Here is a 21,857-nt window from a genome sequence, read left to right as displayed (position 1 = left end):
GAGAATCTGTCCCTCTCACTGTCCATTTCCAAGAAAGGGGATGTCTGTGACATGAGTAAAAAGCTAAATGTGCTCCATATGAAGTTGTTTTCTCTTTGCCATGTTTTGCACCATATCCGTCTGCTAGGGCTCCAGTTTTAGGGAGATTGTATGAGTTTAAGCCAGAACTCCCCAGGCGTGCACCGGCATTCCCAGCATTCCCAGTGTTTCTCATGTGGAGTTAGCCAGCCAGCGTGGCCACATTGGCTTGCATTTAGGGATGCTCTTCATTCTGGGTGTGTTTAGGCTTCTCCAGTGTATTTGTACTTCAGTCCATGTTGTTACTAGTGAGACTTCACAGTAGGGGTTAACAGGTAATCCGACATACTGGCACAGGAAATGCTACTATTTATTACTTGTAAATGCACTGTTATAACTTTTCTGGGTTCTATCAAGGCATTGGCCTGGAGTCTTCTGAAGTATGAGTACCAGTATGTCTTATTCTTCAAACAGTAGTTAAACAAGGGGGTGGCTCCAGAGTGGAGACCCAGGTGCAGAGGCCAGCTTGCCCCCACAGGAGTCACCATGTTGGGCAGAGAGGGGTTCACGATAGGGGGTCCCCTGGAGGAGGTACCTGGGAGGTCCTGGTACTCCAGAGACACAAGGACAAACCCTGTAAAGATGTTCCTCCCAAAAAACAAAGGCTGAGGTCACGAGCGGGTGATGGGAATGTTTTAGGAACGTTGTGGGTATGTTGCGTGAACCAAACCCCTTTTCTGGCCGAAGGCGATGGCGAGGAGAGGGAATATATAATTAGGTGTAATTAGTGTGTTCACATTGTTGCCCGCCTCCCTACACACACACTCTCTCTTACACACACACACACATACTAGTCCCCTAATCTCTGAAAGCATTGACCGAAGAAAGCCAATACCACCCCCCAAACACACACTCACTCACAAAACTACTTTGAAGTGAGAGGAGTCACCCAGTACTGCGCTCCAGAAAGGCACTGTTTTAAGCTGTCTTTTCCTCTCTCCCTCTCTCTCTACTTTTCTTACAATTCATCCCCCCCTTCTCTCTCTCCACTTTCCTTACAATTCATCCCCCCCTTCGCTCTCTTTCTCCATTCTCTTCTCTACCACCAGAGTAGCTATAAGACACACACAGATGAATACACAACGGACTCCCCCCTCCACACACACTTTGTCTCTCTCTCTCTCTCTCACACACACACACACACACATACTTTCTCTCACACACACATACACCACTCTCCTCTTTCAGCTTAACTACCCCTTTCTACCACCACCCCCCTCCTACCCCTGTGTTCTTTTGAGGCTGTTTTTTTTTGGTCACTTCTCTCCCCGACAACAAAAAAAGAGGGGTGGAAAAGAAAGAGAAAGAGGGAGGGAAAGAAGACGAGGTAGAGATGGTTTCGCCAGCCTAATGAGGGAGAGGGACTCATCAGGCTTGGTCTCAGCTAACGTCGCCTTTTGTGAACACTCAATGGAAGGCCCTCTTTGAAAAATTTAGAGAGAGGGAGGGGGAGAGAGAGAGAGAGAGAGAGAGAGAAGCCACACTTTTTTTCTCTCTCTCTTTCTGGCTAAATTGCTGTCCAGGAAAGGTCTGGACCATTGACATACAACAGCTACTCAATGACTTCTGGAACAGAAAGAGAGAGGGGGAAAAAAAAAACCTGTCTGCAATGGAAGTTCTCAGGAGAGTGTTGGAGTGAGAGACAGATAGATAGAGAGAGTTTGTGTGTGTGTGTGTGTGTGTGTGTGTGTGTGTGTGTGTGTGTGTGTGTGTGTGTGTGTGTGTGAGAGAGAGTGTTTTATCACAACATTGTAATTTGAGCGAGACCAAATCGTAACTAGAGCTAGAGAGCGTAACTCTTTTAAAGATCTTGGTCTTAGAGCAGACTCGCTCTGCAGTTGAGCGTCTGCAATTGTGGCGAAGTTTGTCAAAGCTCACTAACATTTTGTACTTTCTGCTACAAGTAAATCTACATCACCTTATCGTTTGAACTAAAATAAACCTTTATAGCATTTTAGAACATTTGTTGATCATTCACATTTTTTTTTTTTTTTTTTATCATTGATGTTTCCCATTAAAGGAAATCTCATATTAAGGGACATGTTTGTGGCAAGTACCTCTATTATAACAAGGGCCTAGTTACATTCCTCCTCTCCAAACTATCCTTCACTAGGGTCTGACTCGGTATCAGGTGACCACCACTATGGTGTTATTCCCTTAGCTATTAGCCTGGGCCAGTTTTACACCTTATTTCAGATGAAAATGTCGTGAAGGATGCAGTGATTTCTACGTCTCCAATGTGGACGTATGCTGTCGTGTCTCCCCTCACGTGTCATAAAGCACAACTTAGCTAAGTGTTATTTTTTTTCCCCAGAGAAGAACTTGCATTTCACGCTTGACCCTTTGCCCGGGGTCAGCACTGAAGTCTGTGGAGGACTGAGCCATGTTTTAGTGCAGTGTCCCTGCATGTCATGAATCATGGTTATGTCCGTCTTATGAAGCAGGCTTAGAATAAAGTGTTCCCGAAGGACCCTTGTTTTAATGCAGTCCGTCTGCATGACAGAGGCATGAGGTCTCTGGATGGTTATGTCAGTCTTATGAAGCAGGGTTAGAATAATGTGTTCCTGAAGGACCCTTTTGTTATTGCAATCTGTCTGCTTGGTAGAGTCATGATGATGCTAGTTCCCTGATTGCTGATGGTGGGTCAGTGCTTTAATCCCAAAGCGAGTCACAGATGAGGGATAATGACGGGCCAAAACTGACCCAAGGCCTGTTCACTCAGTGAGCACGATTATCTCAATATATAACACAGGTATTATCATGATGATGATTATCACCATCATCAGAGCGATGGTGGTGAGGAAGAAGAGAGCAGGAGAGTCGCTGTCTGCATACTTTATTTACGCCGCAAAGCCGAAATGCTAACAAGGATGTAGAATATCCTGTTGGCCTGTGCTGCTCAAGTGAGATGGATGGAGTGAGAAAGGATTCCAAACCATAGAATCATTTGAGACTAAATTCATTGGACTTTTGGTCTGGTACTCTGGTACTCTGGTACTCTGGTACTGGTCAATTGTACTCCAGTAAAACGTTTAGTACAAACTGGTCTGTGTTAGGCAAATAGGCCATTATCATAGATGTATCAGATGCGTAATGACATTACATTAAGGTGTGAAGAAAGTAAAGTAATATATGTTTTAATCACAAGTTAAAGATAATCACAAAAGCATGTACATTTCAGGAAAAATAAAAACATGCGACCCAACAGTAGACCAGCTGGTCTGTGTCTTTATACATCTGCTTGTTATATAATGAAGATACACTACCGTTCAAAAGTTTGGGGTCACCCAGATAATTTCGTGTTTTCCATGAAAACTCACACTTTTATTTATGAAATGAGTTGCAAAATGAATAGAAAATATAGTCAAGACATTGACAAGGTTAGAAATAATGATTTCTATTTGAAATATTAATTTTGTTTTTCAAACTTTGCTTTCGTCAAAGAATGCTCCATTTGCAGCAATTACAGCATTGCAGACCTTTGGCATTCTAGCTGTTAATTTGTTGAGGTAATCTGTAGAAATTTCACCCCACGCTTCCTGAAGCACCTCCCACAAGGATTTGCTTGATGGGCACTTCTTGCGTACCATACGGTCAAGCTGCTCCCACAACAGCTCAATGGGGTTGAGATCTGGTGACTGCGCTGGCCACTCTATTACAGACAGCATACCAGCTGCCTGCTTCTTCCCTAAATATTTCTTGCATAATTTGGAGGTGCTTTGGGTCATTGTCCTGTTGTAGGACGAAATTGGCTCCAATCAAGCGCTGTACACAGGATATGGCATGGTGTTGCAAAATGGAGTGATAGCCTTCCTTATTTAAAATCCCTTTTACCTTGTACCAATCTCCCACTTCACCAGCACCAAAGCAGGCCCAGACCATCACATTACCAAGGAAGGAGAGAAAAGGAAGACGACGACAACTCCGTAAGAACTGGAGGAAAGCAACTCAGGCAGAGAAAGAGGGCCTGAAGGCACTGTGGGGGGAGGTCAGGCAGAGATTGGCCCTTCTTCGCAGAGCTGAGCGCATCCGTAAGCGCCGGAACCGGAAAGAAAAGGAAAGAGCCAACTTCTTCAAAGACCCCTTCAAGCACGCCAGACAGCTGCTGGAAGAGAAAAAGAGTGGGAAGCTGGAAATCACTAACGAGCAGCTTGAGCAGCATGTCAGGAAACAGTATAGCGATCCTGCAAGGAACGTCCCACTAGGAACACCTGGGTATGTACCACGGCCTACACCACCAACCTCTAAGTTCAACATCATGCCCCCCAAGCTCAGCGAAGTCAGGCACGTCGTGGAGAAGGCAAGGTCTTCATCAGCACCGGGTCCCAATGGAGTACCCTACAAGCTCTATAATAACTGCCCCAAGGTGCTAGAGCTGCTATGGTACCTCATGAGAACTGTCTGGAAAAAGCGAAGCATTCCGTCTGAGTGGCAAAGAGCGGTAGCAGTCTTCATCCCCAAAGAAGAGAACTCCAAAAACATCGGCCAATTTAGGAGCATCGCCCTGCTCAACGTGGAAGGGAAGATCTTCTTCTCTGTGCTGGCCAAAAGGATGACCAACTACCTGATGGAGAACAACTACATTGACACCAGCTGCCAGAAAGCAGGGGTCCCAGGCTTCCCAGGCTGTGTAGAACACTCTTCGATGATCTGGGAACAGATCCAAAAGGCCAAGCGCGAGAAGACGGACCTGCATGTCATCTGGCTCGACCTCGCCAACGCCTATGGGTCAGTGCCACATCAGCTGATCAGCTATGCCATGGAGTTTTTCCACGTGCCCTCCTGTATTAAGAACTTGGTGGCAAACTATTTCAAGGATCTGCAGATGTGCTTTGCCCTACAGGACTTCATCACCGGGTGGCAACAACTAGAGGTGGGAATCGCCATGGGGTGTGCCATTTCTCCCATTCTGTTTGTGGCAGCCTTCGAGATCATCCTCATCGGAGCAAGACAGACTGTGGGAGGGATTAAACTACCATCCGGACAGAAGCTACCTCCACTGAGGAGCTACATGGACGATGTCACAAGCCTCCTTCAGACAGCACCCTGCACATCTAGACTGCTGAAAAGGATGGACGAGCTGATGTCCTGGGCAAGAATGAAAATCAAGCCTGCCAAGTCCCGCAGCCTGTCCCTCAGAAGGGGAGTCAGAAATGACAGCACCATCTTTATCGCAGGGGGCGAGAGAATCCCACTTCTGTCTGAGCATCCCATCAGAAGCCTAGGTAGAGAGTACACATCAGAGCTCTCCGACAAGCAAATGGGTAGAGCTGTGTTGAAACAACTCTCAGATGGCCTGGCAAAGATCGACCAAAGCCAGCTCCCGGGGAAGTACAAGGTGTGGATCTACCAGTTCACACTCTACAGAAGGATAATGTGGCCACTGAAGATGAGTGAGATTCCCTCATCTACAACAACCAAGATGGATGGGAAAGCCAACTCATTCATCCGAAAGTGGCTGGGGCTACCAAGGTGCTTCTCTGACACTGGCCTCTTTGGGAAGAACACCTTGCAGCTGCCACTACAATCCATCAGTTTGGGCTACAAGCAGGAAAAGACCAGGCTGCTTCTTGAATTAAGAGAGTCCACCGATCAGTCAGTTAGAAACGCAGGCGTCAAGGTCCGTACTGGCAGGAAGTGGGACGCCCAAACTGAAGTCGACCGAGCAGTTGGCAGGCTGCAACACCAAGAAATCGTGGGCAGGGTCCAGGCAGGAAGGGCAGGACTAGGCTGGGGAGAGGCACCACGTTTTTGGTCTAAGGCCAACCGGAAAGAGAGAAAGGAGATGGTGGTGTCAGAGGTGATAAGGACGGAGGAAGAGCGCTATAAGATCAAGGCTGTGTCCCAGAGCCGACAAGGAAGCTGGACAACCTGGGAGGGGGTTGTCGACCGGAAGATCAGTTGGTCAGACTTGTGGAAGATCCCTCAAGCGAGGCTTGGCTTCCTCATCAGGTCAACGTATGACACGCTTCCCTGTCCTCGGAACCTCCACCAGTGGTTCGGAAACGAGGAAGTCTGCCCACTCTGTAACACTCCCAACGCAAGCCTCCGGCACATCTTGTCGGGCTGTAAGATCGCGCTTTCGCAGGGACGCTACAGATGGCGCCATGACCAGGTCCTGACAAAGCTAGCTGAGGTACTGGAAGGGCGCAGACGGGAAAGCAGGGGATGTCTCCCACCAACGGAACACCACATCAACTTTGTCAGGGAGGGCGGAGAAAGAAGAAGCACCAGGCCAAAAGCAACACCAAAGCTCTTTTCCTCCGACCAGGAGTGGAACATGCGAGTAGATCTTGGCAGGCAGCTCCAGTTCCCCAGCGAAATCACCACCACGTCTCTCCGACCTGACATAGTGGTGTGGTCCACCAAGGCAAAAACTGCACTCCTCATTGAGCTCACAGTACCATGGGAGGAGGGAATCGAGGCCGCTTTCGAACGAAAGAAGACCAAGTACTCGGACCTGGCTGCGGAGTGCAGGGAGGCTGGCTGGAAGACCACCATCTACCCAGTGGAGGTTGGATGCCGAGGCTTTGTGGGGCAGTCAACCACACGCCTACTAAGGGACGCAGGCGTGACAGGAGGAAAGCTTAAGAAAGCAACAAAAGAGCTGGCGGAAGAGGCAGAGAAGGGCAGCTTTTGGCTGTGGCTAAGGAGGAGGGGAAAGGGCTGGGGAAAGAGCACCTAACCTAGATACCAGCTGCAGGGGGTGACAGGGAGACGTCCCCGTCACTGCTCCGCCACCAGGAGACGTTCCAGGATTAAAGGAGCGAAACGTCTGTGAATGGTGGTTCCTGGCTGACGACCCTGCAGCTGATCCACAGGCACCGGAGGAGGTGCGTCAGGCAGCAATGCCCAGCAGGAAATTCAAGCTACCTGTTCAATTACCTATGCTTGACAGATGGCGTCAGGCACTCTTCCAGCATCTTTTCACCTATTCTGCGTCTCACAAATGTTCTTCTGTGTGATCCAAACACCTCAAACTTTGATTCGTCTGTCCATAACACTTTTTTCCAATCTTCCTCTGTCCAATGTGTTCTTTTGCCCATAATAATCTTTTCTTTTTATTGGCCAGTATCAGATATGGCTTTTTCTTTGTCACTCATCAGGCCAGCATCCCAGTCGCCTCTTCACTGTAGACGTTGACACTGGCGTTTTGCGGGTAATATTTAAAGAAGCTGCCAGTTGAGGACCTGTGAGGCGTCTATTTCTCAAACTAGAGACTGTAATATACTTGTCTTCTTGCTGAGTTGTGCACCAGGGCCTCCCACTTCTCTTTCTACTCTGTTAGAGCCCGTTTGTGCTGTTCTCTGAAGTACACACCGTTGTAGGAAATGTTCAGTTTCTTCGCCATTTTTCGCATGGAATCGTCTTCATTTCTAAGAACAAGAATAGACTGGCGAGTTTCACATGAAAGTTCTCTTTTTCTGGCCATTTTGAGAGTATAATCGAACCCACAAATGTGATGCTAAAGCTTCTCTCACCAGCAAAACAGTTTTCAGCTGTGCTAACATAATTGCACAAGGGTTTTCAAGGGTTTTCTAATCATCCGGTAGTCTTCTAAGGCGATTAGCAAACGCAATGTACCATTAGAACACTGGAGTGATAGTTGCGGGAAATGGGCCTCCTATGTAGATATTTCATTAAAAACCAGACGTTTCCACCTAGAATAGTAATTTACCACATTTATAGAGTGTATTTCTGATTCATTTAATGTTATCTTCATTGAAAAAAACAGTGCTTTTCTTTGAAAAATAAGGACATTTCTAAGTGATCCCAAACTTTTGAATGGTAGTGTATATAAATGCAATATGCATGAGACTGACCCAAGCTGCAGTAATTTAAATCAAGCTATTTTCTATTAAAACTTTCAATCTTACACCTTGATAACGGGTCCCTATGTGAAGTTATTTGACAGATGCTTTTATCAGAAGTAATAGGAGGGGGTGTGTCCGGTAGATGGCAGGTCTGATGGACGGATGATCTGTGAAAATTGCAAATGTGTGCAAGAGAGATGGATAGAGGGAGAGTTTAAGGAAATGAGAGACGAGATGGAGAACAGGAGGAAGTGATGAGAGGTTTGCGTTCCTAACGAATCTATCAAAAGGCCATAATCACGTAATGATCAACGAGAGCGGCCATATCACCCCCTGATTAGAAATATCCTCCCATCACGGCCTAGGGACTGATTGTGCTCTCCCTCTATCGCTCTCTCCCTCCGTCTCTCTCTGTGTTCTTCCTCTCTCTCCCTCTATCTCTCTCTGTGTTTCTACCTTTCTCTCCCTTTTCGCAATTTTTTGTCTTCTGATACTATCTCGTTTTTTCGCTCTTCTCTTTTTAGTAGACAATGAGGATAGATGATAGATTCCACAGTTGTGTCCGTAATGGTGCTTCCTTTAACACTTTCACCTCTTCTCTCTCACGCACACTCACACACGTAGTGCCAGAGAGCTTTAAGGCTGATAACACATGCTCATTTTTTCGGGGGTTTGCGGATGGAGTTGTTTTGAACTGATGGTGTGTGATTGCTGATTTCCCCCTCTGAATGGTGCTCACTGCAATCCTTTAACCTCATATCATGCCTATTGGGGGTTGGGTGCAATCAATTCAGCTGCATGTCGTCATACTATGCCCAGTACTGGGATTCATTGTGGAATCACATTGACATCATAAATCGAATTTGTAATTTAGTAATAAATCAAATGCAATTTATTTTTAATTTAATGAACACACATTCAGCGTGTGGATAAAGTACAAGGGTGACAAAGTGTGTTTCTTTTACACGGTAGTCTTACCTTATTGGTTCATGATGAAATTGAATCGTGGCTCACGAATCATGATCAATCGTTACTCTACAATCTTGATTGAATTGAGTCGTGACTGAAGGATAGTGATCGAATTGAATCACGATGAGATCCAATCATAACGATTCAATTTTAAACTGAAGATCTCTGATGATGCCCAAGCCTGCTGTCCATGAATCTTTCTCTTCCTCACAGCTCTTTTCTGTCCTTCTCCTTCTTTCTCTGTGTTTGTATCATATACATAGGAAGACCTGGACCATCAGTGCCTGTGAAGTCAGGGTCTCAGCATGTTTGTAGTGTTTTGTCAATTTATGAACTATACAGCTAATCCAGACTAACTATATGACCATATGGCACTCAACCATTCTGTAGTTATTTAAAGTTATGTACTCCCATTCGCTTACATGGGGCAAAACACTTCCTTGTCCTACCTTGGTCCCCCCCTAGGGGCACAACGTCCTGTTTAATGTAATGTAAGTGAGTGGCAACGTCACAGGCATGGCCAGTCCCTGTATTCCTGTGTCTATGGTTTGTATCTACTGTGTTCATTTGTTCCTCCTTTTCCTCCTAAAATGATCCTAGAATTAAATTATTTTGTACCTACAATAATATATCTGAAGGATGATAGCAGATAGTAATTGATCTTCTATCTTCTGTACATGTTGTCTGAGATGTTTATGTTGCATTTGTTGACATTTTAGAGCGCCCACACATGTCAAGAGGAGCTGAAACAGAGAAACAAAGTGTTTAAAGAATACAGTAATATTGGGGAACAGTGTTCATTCATCACACTTTCAGTTACAGCATCATTCCAAGTTCGGAAGCATTTCCTTTTTTTTTGTCAACGTAAAACTACCTACTGCACCTTTAATGAGTGGCCCGGAGGTTTCAGAGTAGCACACAGACAAGAAAAGAAGCCAAAACAAGGACTGGCTCAGCAAACAGCAGCAGCAACATGATTGCCACAGTTGTTGCCGTGGCGTCTGTTTACACGGCGACCTCGTTGACGAGGTTATCAGGGATTGATGATGAAGAAACTGGTTTCTTTCTCTCTTTCTGCCTCTCCTTACCTCCTCCACTCCGTTTCTCTCCCTCTCTCTCCTCTCTCTCCTCTCTCTCTCTCCTTCCCTCTCTATCTCTTGCCCTATGCTTCTCTCTGTTTCTCTCCATCACTCACTCTCTCTATGGCCTCCTCTCTATCTCTTTCTCTAACTCTCTCTACCTATCTATCTATATATCTCTCTCCCTCTCTCTCTATCTCTTTTTGTCCACCGCCACTGGCTGTTTGGCAGCCTGTTATTACCTGTGATTCAGCTAATTGGCTCGGACGCGTAACCCCCCCCAAGCTCCAAAGAGAAAAGTTGACAGCACGAAGAATCGGGGTGAGATGGGGAGGGGAAGGGAGGGGAGGGGTGAGGGGGTTGTTGATTATGAGGGTGGGGGGCAAGACGTGGGGGACAGGGTGATGGAGGGAATATCACTCTTTCTCCTTCCATGTAGTGATTGCTAATTATGCCCAGTTCAAGATGGAGGGGAGGTGGAACGGACTGAAGGACTAAAGAAAGAAAGAAAAAAAAAAAAAAGAAAAGGAAACTGAAATTGATTTTATAACTCACTGGAGCATGTCTCGAGCCTCCACGCACAGACAGCACTCTTGTTGTTCCTGCACGTCAGGAAAAATGATCAGAGATAATAAGCCCGTCGTCACAAATCATATACTTTCGACTATAGATGTCGAAAGGTTTACAGAACTGCGCCTTTGATGTATAGCTGAAGGTTTCCTTTGGACTGTACTGTTATATGTGAATACCATGGAAGTGTAAAGAAGTGTTAGACTAAAGGACATTTGGATGATTTCTTTAGATCGTAACAGCTTTTTAAAAAATTGCCTGAAAAGCTGGCATAGTTAAGAAGCGTAATTACAATGCAAATGAACCATTTTTGTTCCTCTGTATATCCTGTTACAGAATTCATAACGTGTGTGTGTGTGTGTGTGTGTGTGTGTGTGTGTGTGTGTGTGTGTGTGTGTGTGTGTGTGTGTGTAGGAGCACTGCCATACAGTCTGCTTAGACTCTGGAGTGGACTACAGGAAGAGAGACATGCCTGCAGCAGGAATACTGTACTACCTGTAAGGATACCCCCCCCCCACACACACACACACACACACACAAATGTATATAAACTATTTGTACATGTTCTCAAACAAGGGTCCTACACTATTGTCAGGCACCACACACACACACACACACACACACACACACACACACACACACACACACACACACAAATGTATATAAACTATTTGTACATGTTCTCAAACAAGGGTCCTACACTATTGTCAGGCACCAACAAAATCCATCCCACAATGATGCTTGTGCAGCACACATCCAGTAGCTGCATATGAACAAACATGTCCATTGTGTCTCCCCTCATGTCCCCCTCCTGTCTGTCTCCACAGCACAAGTGAACCTGGAGCGGAGAGGGCTGTGAATGATCTGTTCCATGAACTCGCCCAGAGACAAAATGACTGTATGCTTCTTACTTCATCTTTATCAGCACACTCTTTTATCTGGCAAGGGGAAAGGGAGAGGGGGGAGGGGGGGGGGGTTGTCTGCCTGAAAGACCAAATACTCATTGAACAACAGCAGAGCACAGCTATTTAGCACAAGGTCCTTGGTTTCGAGTGTGTGTGTGTGTGTGTGTGTGTGTGTGTATGTGTGTGTGTGTGTGTGTGTGTGTGTGTGTGTGTGTATGTGTATGTGTGTGTGTGTGTGTGTGTGTGTGTGTGTGTGTGTGCACGTGTGTGCGTGTGTGGGACGTGGAAAGGCTCTGAAGTGGCTTTCATTGTATCAGTGTTTAATGTGATTTCTGTTGGTGAATTATGTTTCAGTTCTGCAGTAGGCCACACACAAACACACACATACTTACACACACATGTATACGAACACAAACACACACACACTCACCCGACATAGATTCACACACTTCACAACTCCATCTGTGTCTGTCTGTCTCTTTCTTCCCTCAATCTCTCAATATGAATAATGCACATTTCTGGGCATTCTCGTCAAGTACATATTCAACAAAGCCCAAATACAGTGACTTTGTGTTTGTGTGTGTGTGTGTTTGTGTATGCCCTGTTGTCATAGTTACGCGGCCCCGGGTCCTGACCGTTCTGGGCAGGAAGCTTCACCTGAGCAGGACGTGTGGCTCTATCGCCGACTGTACTTTTCAGGAGCTGTGCGACAGGGTGAGGGGAGTAAGAAAGCTGCTCCATTGATATGTTGTCTTTCAGTTTGTAGGTGTGTGTGTGTGTGTGTGTGTGTGTGTGTGTGTGTGTGTGTGTGTGTGTGTGTGTGTGTGTGTGTGTACATTACATTATCATCTCTGGTTATTAAAAAAATGAAAATTTTAAACCCACATAATAATGTAATGACCAGCCAATAATGTCATTATGTATATCACATAATATTACATTATGTGCAAAATGTTATTGCATAATTAAGTCAGAAATGTCATCACATTACATCTGTAGTTATTACATGATTGGCTGCTACATCATGGTCTGTGTCTCGGTGTCTCTGTGTCTCTGTGTGTGTGTGTGTGTGTGTGTGTGTGTGTGTGTGTGTGTGTGTGTGTGTGTGTGTGTGTGTGTGTGTGTGTGTGTGTGTGTGTGTGTGTGTGTGTGTGTGTGTGCACGCTATAGTATGAGGGGCCGTGAGGGACATTATTCAGAAAACCCTCTCACACACACAACTGAAAAGCTCTCACACACACATATGAAATGCTCTCACACACACTACTGAAAAGCTCTCACACACACATATGAAAAGCTCTCACACACACTACTGAAATGCTTTCACACACACTAGTGAAAAGCTCTCACACACACATATGAAAAGCTCTCACACACACTACTGAAATGCTCTCACACACACTACTGAAAAGCTCTCACACACACATATGAAAAGCTCTCACACACACATATGAAAAGCTCTCATACACACATATGAAAAGCTCTCACACACATATGAAAAGTTTTTATTTGGTTTTATTTATAGTTTTTTTAACTCCAATATCTTCAAGCCTCTTGATGTACAAGGACAGCTCAGAAAGTTTAAACATATGAGTTCCTTTTTTAATAGCTACATTCTTCTATGTACTCGATAAGCTCGACAAATGCTATTGACTTTTGACATTTTTCATCGTCACATTTGTCAATTTATAACAGCACATTCCTCATATGATCAGGTTTGATGTAGGAAAAGATGAAAAGACACGCTCAATCTGCACCAATTTTACCGTTTTTCTGCGGTAGCCTACTGGTACTGTAATGCGCCTTTGTTGGTGCTATGGTAATGATGTTGAAGCAAATCTTTAATAAAATATTACATATAAAAGATACAAATGCAAATATGGTTTTAAAACAAACAAGAAAACACAAACATGCGTAAATAACTGCTTAACTCAAGACAATATTGACAATGTTGTATTAGAAATAGACCTACACAGTGTTGTGAATGTTGTTGCATTTTGTGTGAGTGGTTTTGGGATTTGTGTTTAGAGTTTTGAGAAAACGAGGCATGCTTTCAAAAAATGTGTTTAAGCAATTGAGAAAAACTGTAAAACTAAAAAATTAGCAGTTTCACTTGGGCACCCCTTCTAATATCTTTTAGTAGGATATAAGCTAATTGTGTGCCAAATTTCATGCTTTTATCACTCTTGTCACGATCGAGTTGTTACAGTTTTTCTCAATTGCTAACACACATTTTTTGAAAGCATGCCTCGTTTCCTCAAAACTCTAAACACAAATCCCAAAACCACTCACACAAAATGCAAAACCCTTTATACATCCTGCAAAAGGCAACTTTGCTTTCAAAACAGTGTTATGTCACCTCAAAAGGGTACTTTGTTTTCTAATGACAAACACAGCCCATTATATGAGTAGACATTCTAAGCATCGATTGAACACTGATGTGCTCAATGGAAAACACTACTATGAAATGGGAAAACACCAGTATGAAGGCCTTATCAGGAACATTATGTTACTATACGCTTACTCCTGTAGTAAAATATAACTGTATAATGTTTTTACGCAAATATAAAACAACACACAAATATACAGTAACAACTAAAATATTTCTTTATTTTTTCCAAAAGTGCTGTAGCCTATACATCACAGCAAACACAAATGAATGTGTAAATGATTTGCACAGAACAAACTATAGGATATAGGCCAGTACAGTCAACAAAAAAAAGAAAGAAAAATGTAAAATAAAAAAGGACAAAAAACTACTGCATCCTGTTGTAGCTCAAGGCAATATTGACAATGTGCTATCAGAAATAGACCTACACAGTGTTGTGAATGTTGTTGCTTTTTGTGTGAGTGGTTTAGGGATTTGTGTTTAGAGTTTTGAGAAAACGAGGCATGCTTCATGTGTGTAAGCAATCGAGAAAAACTGTAACATTGGATTGGATTGCAATACAGTACAGTAATGTGTCAGTGCTGATAGGACGCAATCAGTTGTGGAAATGTATATGACTTGCATATAGTCATAGCATAACTGTTTGACTGTCGGAGTTTCTGACAAAAGGCACCCTGTACACCTGCTTTATTCTCAAGGTGTTCCGCCTTAGAACACAGTCCACTGTGGCTAGGCTCACTGTATTGATGTTTAGGAATTAGTCTTGGTCATCAATGGTTGCACTTTGTATTTGTTTACGTAATTTTATAGATACAGTACAATGGAAAATACAAGAATACTATGCTCCTGATAAGGCATTCAAACTAGTGTTTTCCTGTCATAGTAGTGTTTCTTACCTATTCCCTCTTCTGAATGTCCAGAGAATGGATGCAACTGAGAAGCGGCTTATATTTGGTTGAACCCTCTGGCCAGCCTCCTGCATGGTCAAACCATGGTTGACCACAGGGTTGACCACAGTGGCCCGAATCTCATCAGAGATAATGGCTCTCCTTCTTGCTCTTGCTCTTTCTCTTCATCCTCTTCCTCCTCCTCCTCCTCCTCTTACTCTCACTCATCTGCCTTTCTGATCACCTCTCACTTCAATGTTGCCATCAATTGTTCTCCAAACCAGGAGCTAACCTGTGGCCATCATATTGCTAAAGCTTTGATTTCAAATTGCACAACAGCCTTGGAAATGGAAGTTTTGCCAATTGAATAGCAGTGTGTTCTGTCTGAACACAAGGAGGTTTTGGCATTGATGAAGTGTGCAAAGTAGAGAGGATGGTGTTTAGTGTTTTGAAGAAAGTGTGGTTAACAATTGAAATTTGTGTCTAAAGCAGATAATTGTGTGTTGTCAGTTGAAGAAAGTGCGGTTAACAATTGAAATCTGTGTCTAAAGCAGATAATTGTGCTTATAGTTTAGCAGAATTGGTTTAGGGAGTTGGCACATGAGTTACAGGTTGTGGTCATTGTGCCATAAGTTCCAGTTTTTGAATGTAATCAATCGAGAAAAACTGTAAGCCACCTGACTATTACTGGCCTTCTGATGACAGCTTCTAACCATGGTTACTGTTGCTAACGAACTCAGACAAACAAACATGCGACAAAGTAATTTGCTATGGAGTAATGTTGGGAGCGTTGTTCTCTATCCATTGAATAGGGAATGTATTTCACGTATGTGTAGAACATATTTAGAATCGCTGACCTTACATAAAACGGCAGTGAAAAAGCCCAGAGACAGGAGGCAAACAGTACCTCTGCCTCAATGAGGGGGTCGTATGAGAACATGTGAACATAATAACGTTATACTTATTAGCAGCGAGGCTAGCTAGCTACTATGTGTTCCAATGAATTTTTGGTCTAAGCGTTAGCAGCAACCTAACAATAATGGTTGAAAACTTCAGTTAAGACCTACAATACTTTGCAACATTGGTGTAGCACATGAATAACTAACGGAGTCGATGTAGACATATAAAAAGTCGTGTAGATAGCTTTATTCACATCAAATATTTCCCATTAACAGGCTCCGAGACGCCGCCATCTTGGTTCGATTTTTTTGATAACTCCCGCCCCTAGGCTTCCAGATCACACACACGCCGAACTGATTGGCTCTCATTCCGTTTTCCCATTCCACCTTCCGTTTCAAGTGAAATACCTTCCGTTTCAAGTGAAATACCTTCCGTTTCAAGTGAAATGCCTTCCGTTTACACTGAAATTCAGGGACATTATTCAGAATACCCTCTCACACACACATATGAAAAGCTCTCACACACACATATGAAATGCTCTCACACACACTACTGAAAAGCTCTCACACACACATATGAAAAGCTCTCATACACACATATGAAAACTTTTTATATGTGTGTATGAGAGCTTTTCATATGTGTGTATGAGAGCTTTTCATATGTGTGTATGAGAGCTTTTCATATGTGTGTGTGAGAGCTTTTCAGTAGTGTGTGTGAGAGCATTTCAGTAGTGTGTGTGAGAGCTTTTCAGTAGTGTGTGTGAGAGCATTTCAGTAGTGTGTGTGAGCGTAAAGCTTTTCAGTAGTGTGTGTGAGAGCATTTCAGTAGTGTGTGTGAGAGCATTTCAGTTGTGTGTGTGAGCGTATCGATTTTCAGTAGTGTGTGTGAGAGCATTTCATATGTGTGTGTGAGAGCATTTCAGTTGTGTGTGTGTGAGCGTACAGTTTTTCATATGTGTGTGTGAGAGCATTTCATATGTGTGTGTGAGAGCATTTCAGTTGTGTGTGTGAGCGTATAGTTTTTCAGTAGTGTGTGTGAGAGCATTTCATATGTGTGTGTGAGAGCATTTCAGTTGTGTGTGTGAGAGTATAGTTTTTCAGTAGTGTGTGTGAGAGCATTTCATATGTGTGTGTGAGAGCTTTTCAGTTGTGTGTGTGAGAGGGTATTCTGAATAATGTCCCTCACGGCCCCTCATACTATAGCCTGTAGGTGCCAGCGACTACCTGGAGATTTCTCGAGTGTTTGACACTGTCTTTATCCGGAACATTCCAAGACTCTCTCTGAGGATAAAGGATCAAGCACGTCGGCTCACGACACTCATAGACAACTTCTATGACCAGAAGGTACACAGACACACACGTAAATACATCACTCACACACACACACACACAAACACATGTAGACGCACATACATTACACTCATAGATAACTTCTGTAACCAGAAGGCAATCAGACAAACACACACACGCTACACACACACATACTGACATTCCCAACACATAGACAACTTTAAGAAATGTAACCTGTGCCGTCTCGATTGTTTTGTCTCTCTCTTTCTCTCTTTTTTTCGCTCTCTCCTTCTTCCTCCATCCCTCTCCCTCTCTCTCTCCCTCTCTGTCTGTCTCTCTGATAGGTGAGGGTGGTTGTCCTTGCCGATGCTCCTCTGGAGTCTCTCTTTGACCAGGGCCCTATGGTCGGTGATGAGGAGAGAGACCGCATGTTGCTGGATGATCTAGGCCTAACACAGGTGAGAGAGTAGCCCCCCCCAACACACACACACACACACACACACATACAAACATACACACACACATAAATATACTTACACAAAATGTCTTAAATGTGTGTGTGCAGGATGCCGGTGAACATCTCTCTTTGTTCACGGGAGAAGAGGAGATCTTTGCATTTCAGAGGACCATCTCAAGACTGACAGAAATGCAGACGGAACAGTACTGGCTTCAAGGAGATCGCAGCAGCACAACATGACCCTTTACACACACACACCCACACAAACACACACACACACACTGCATCTTGCCAAACTGCTGACTAATGTTCCAAACTGCGCAAAGATGACCAACTGAGCTAACATAAGCTATTATGTTATAGGCTCTGTTATCAACTTATTCACGGAAGCCATTATACCTCGGACTCTAGCCTGACCTCTTAAATTAAATAAAATTAAATTAAATTGAACTTGAAATGATGTGTGAATACCTGCAAGTAAGTTAGAGTCTATGTATTAATAATATAAGAAGAACGATTACTCCCTCTTACTGTAACTATGGACATCTTATTATGGACATCTGACACTTATTTGTACACTGAACTCTATGTTAGGAAAGCAGCCTTCATAAGGAGATGAACAGCGCCCCCGTGTGGTTAACTGAATCCTGAGGGGTTTGCCATATCCTTCACCTGGACCGACAGGTGGATAACCCGAGCCTGCCCCGTGTATAATATATTATATTACATATTCTGTAGGCCTACATAGAGGTGAGGTAGACATATTTTGAAAAGGGAATGTATTATACGTGTTGTGTGTACGGTATAAACTAAATATTTACACCTGGTGTATTACTATATAAATAGGCTAATAGAAATCTGACCAACATGAGAGATTCAGCCTGTGGCCGAATGAGAAATGCAAATATAAAAGTGAAGAGACAGTGCAATAATGAGTTCAACAATATTCACCAGAGCCTGCTGGTGCGAGAGCGGAGGGTCCTGTAACGCCTGTCGGATAGGAGGGGAGTACAAAAATTCCAAGGTGGGATGCATCCTCGAAACGTTTATGGTTTTCAATGGTGAGCAATTGGGTGCCGGTGAACCATTGGGCCGTTTTCACCACCCGCTGGGGTGCTTTATGGTCTGATGCATTCGCCATACCACACTGAGATGCAGTCGGTGAGTATGCTCTCGATGGTACAGCGGTAAAAGTCCACCAGTATCCTGGGACACAGGTGAGCTTTCATTAAGCTCTGCACGAAGTAAAGGCGCTGTTGCGCATTTTGATCAGTTCAGGGACCGGGTGAGATGTGGACGCCAAGTAATTTGAAGCTTCGTTGATGGGGGCGTGGCGTGGCTCCTAGCGCGCTTGAAGTCCGCAATGGATAATAATAATATCACCCTGGAATGCAATAGTAGCAGGCTAAACAAAGTGTGTGTACACACGAACACACACTCAAAGCATACATGTACACATGCTCAGGGGTGCTTCTCTGATATTCTGAAATGCATGGAAGGCCTACTTTGCCTATGTGTTAGGGATTTATTTCACCCTTATCAGGACTGTATTAACCTCAGAATTAAGACTCACACAACCAAGAATATAATAAATAATTTACTTTTACTCTGGCAAAGAGGAGTGAATGGTTCCAGACCGCTGTTCCCACATACACTCCTACGAGAGGAGCGCAGTGGTTTCAGAACGCTGTTCAACCCATCACTGCCTTCTCTGGTAAAATGTAACAGATTTTATATTCACAGAAGATGTTCACAGTTCATACAGGAAAACACTCCCATCTTGTGTCCTCTCGTGCTGGTTACCCAGAGATAAGAATGTTTACCTAAGACCCCCAAACCCAGACTTTAACACAACAGTCCAGAATGAGTTCACATAAACACATGGTCTCCTAATTCAGTCCTACCCTAAACATCAAATGACAGGTCTGAGTTTAACATCTCTCGTTCTCACAGATAGAATTCCTCTCATCAGAACAAAGGAACCTCTGAGACTAATATCAAACTACAAACACATCATGATAATAATTATATAGCATATTTCTTTCACACTATGTCTGTTTTCAGTGTTCTCACTGGCATGAAACGTTTGGTGTAGCTTATGTAGGGGAGAGGTACAGTTATGTTTTAACTTGATTCATTTCTGAGCTCGTGTCTAACGGAAAGCAGAATACTCAGAGACAACGTGCGATGGCATCAGCAAGCTGTATTAAAAAATGCAGCTTGGCTCAATCTCTGTCAAAAGAGACGGAAAATGTATTTTGCATATATGTTCAAAATGAAAGGTGATGCCGATTTTTTTATCAAACAAGGCAAAAAGTGTTTCAACTGTACAATACTCATTTATGACACTAGGTGGCAGCAGAGGACCGCGCCACAGTTCACAGCCCGTGGCCACGTGCAAAATATGTTTTTGTTTTGACTCTTGACGTCACTCAGCAGCTGTAGCTCTGACGAATACGCTCAAAAGAGCAGTAAGACCGCGGCAGAGAAGCGGAATGGAGGTTTATTCGGGGGGAGGGTGTATTATTGAGTCGTCTATGGTTTATTTCCCTCTCAAGTCATCGTTTTCTTCTTCTCCTTCCTCTGCATCGTCTCCTCAAGTTCTTGACTTGTCAGCCCCTATGATGGCAATGCGACCACAATTGAGTACGCTACTGACGTCCGAGGGACAGAAGCAATCACGTCTTTAAGTCCTCAGTTTAATTTTCGCCCTTGCTTGGTAAACACCAGTCACACACAGAAAGATACTGTGTGACCGTGGGAGAGAATAGACAGTACGCTGTGTGTGTTGCGAATTATTAGATAGGCCTAAAGCTCTGCTTTGGCACTGCATGGAGCAGGAATTCTACACATGCTGCGCTGAAGACGCCTCTGCAGAACAGCGGGTTATCAGTGAGAACAGGACATAGTATACACACACACACACAGCACACTGAACAGCAGGCTGCGTTCCCCTGCACTGACATGCACCTACCCACGCAGACACACACACACAGCACACTGAACAGTGTCAGAGTGAACGTTACACTCACACACTAGCATTGCGCAAACACCGTGGATAAGGCTGCGTTTCCCCGCACTGAAATACACACACACACAGAGAGGGAGAGAGAGAGAAAGACGCCCGTGACCATAACTCTGTACATGCTGAGTCTGCCATTCTTCATCGCGGACAGAACAAAGAGGTAGTGACGAGGGGGATGGACCGTTGCACAGCGTCGCAGGTGCAGAGGGATGGCCGGAGCTCCACAACTAGAGCCTTGTCTTCTTGCTGTCCGTCCCCAGACTCCACGGGAATGAAAAGAATGTGGGGGGGGGGGGTGAATAATATACACCGACGCTGTAAGAAATGTCGAAATCCTACAATGACTGTTCTGGCATATGTAGGCCTGTGAACATATCATTCATCTGAAATGCAATTAGTACAATCTATTGTTAATTTAAATAGCGAGGTACTGTTCAGACAAATCATAATGTGGACACTAAACACGAGAGGATAATCTCGTCTGGTGGGCTGTTTGCATTTATTCCATGACAACTCTTTCATCTTTAATGACTGACAAGGTCTGTACTGAATGAAGTCAATGAAGAGGCCAGGTGACATATTTTAGTCACAATCCAGATAATTCTCTAATGCTAGAGATGCACACATGAGTAAACACATTCCTTTACATCGCATTAGGCAATACATTACAGGGCACATTCAAGGTATCGTGTCCGCACCTTGAAGAATCATCTTCCAGCGAACAAAGACCTAAAGATGTTTTGGTACAGTGCGAGAAGCAGGGTGGGGGTGGAGCAGCATCCCACAAAGGATAGAGGGAGAGCGGGGAGATGGGTATAGAGAGAGAGAGAGGGAGACGACGAGAAGACGTAGGATTTCTCCAAGATTTCTGAGAGTGAGCGGAATGACGTCATGTGTTTGAGGGAAGTCTCATTTGCATGAAGGGGCGTGGCTAGTGTACATTAAGTGACAGCCTCCAACCGCTTTTAAGGGGCCAGCGCGTGGCAATTTTCTGCATAGAAGAGAATGCCTTCACAGCCTCTTAATCGCAGTCAGACAGACAGGCTACCTAAAACCTCTATAAAATGACTGGACCCATTGAAAGAGAAAGCATGTCTATTAATCCAGAGATACTCTCTGTATTTTGTCCATGCCTACTCATTTTGCAGATAGTTAGCTAATCTGATATGTTTCATATTTTGTCTGAAAGTAAGTTTGTCAATAATAGTCATTACCCAGCCATTTGCTCAACAGCCTTGAACAGAATATGTTCTACTGGAACAGATTTTACTTGGGTAGGTATGGTTTATATGGTTTCAACTTTTCTCAAAATAGTGTGTTAATGATAATACAAATACATGACAATACATACAAGTTAACCTATGAAAAATTCATAACACAGTTTGCTGAATGATGAGCACTGCAAACAGATGAGAAGCAGTACATGCCCGTCCAAGTCCAGTGTGTCCCAGCGGCTTGTCTAGACATGCCTGGGCAGCTCAGTCTGGTTTATGTT

General features: G+C 44.0%; 1 protein-coding gene across 2 annotated transcripts in view; it reads left to right on the top strand.

Annotated features, from left to right (window-relative positions):
- The window catches only part of afg1lb (AFG1 like ATPase b), a 40,425-nt gene extending 22,266 nt beyond the window's left edge, over nt 1-18,159 (top strand). For both annotated transcript variants that reach the window (XM_031581114.1, XM_031581115.1), the window contains 6 exons: nt 10,925-11,007; nt 11,338-11,408; nt 12,029-12,129; nt 16,794-16,934; nt 17,225-17,338; nt 17,446-18,159. In XM_031581114.1, coding sequence (XP_031436974.1) covers nt 10,925-11,007; nt 11,338-11,408; nt 12,029-12,129; nt 16,794-16,934; nt 17,225-17,338; nt 17,446-17,577 — 642 coding nt within the window. In that variant the 3' untranslated portion in view covers nt 17,578-18,159. The remainder of the gene's footprint in view (nt 1-10,924; nt 11,008-11,337; nt 11,409-12,028; nt 12,130-16,793; nt 16,935-17,224; nt 17,339-17,445) is intronic.
- Nucleotides 18,160-21,857: the final 3,698 nt, after the last annotated feature.

Source organism: Clupea harengus, chromosome 15 (genome assembly GCF_900700415.2).
Source record: "Clupea harengus chromosome 15, Ch_v2.0.2, whole genome shotgun sequence".
In the NCBI taxonomy this organism is placed as follows: Eukaryota; Metazoa; Chordata; class Actinopteri; order Clupeiformes; family Clupeidae; genus Clupea; species Clupea harengus.
Note: the sequence above shows the minus strand (reverse complement) of the source record. Positions and strands in the feature narration are given on the sequence as shown.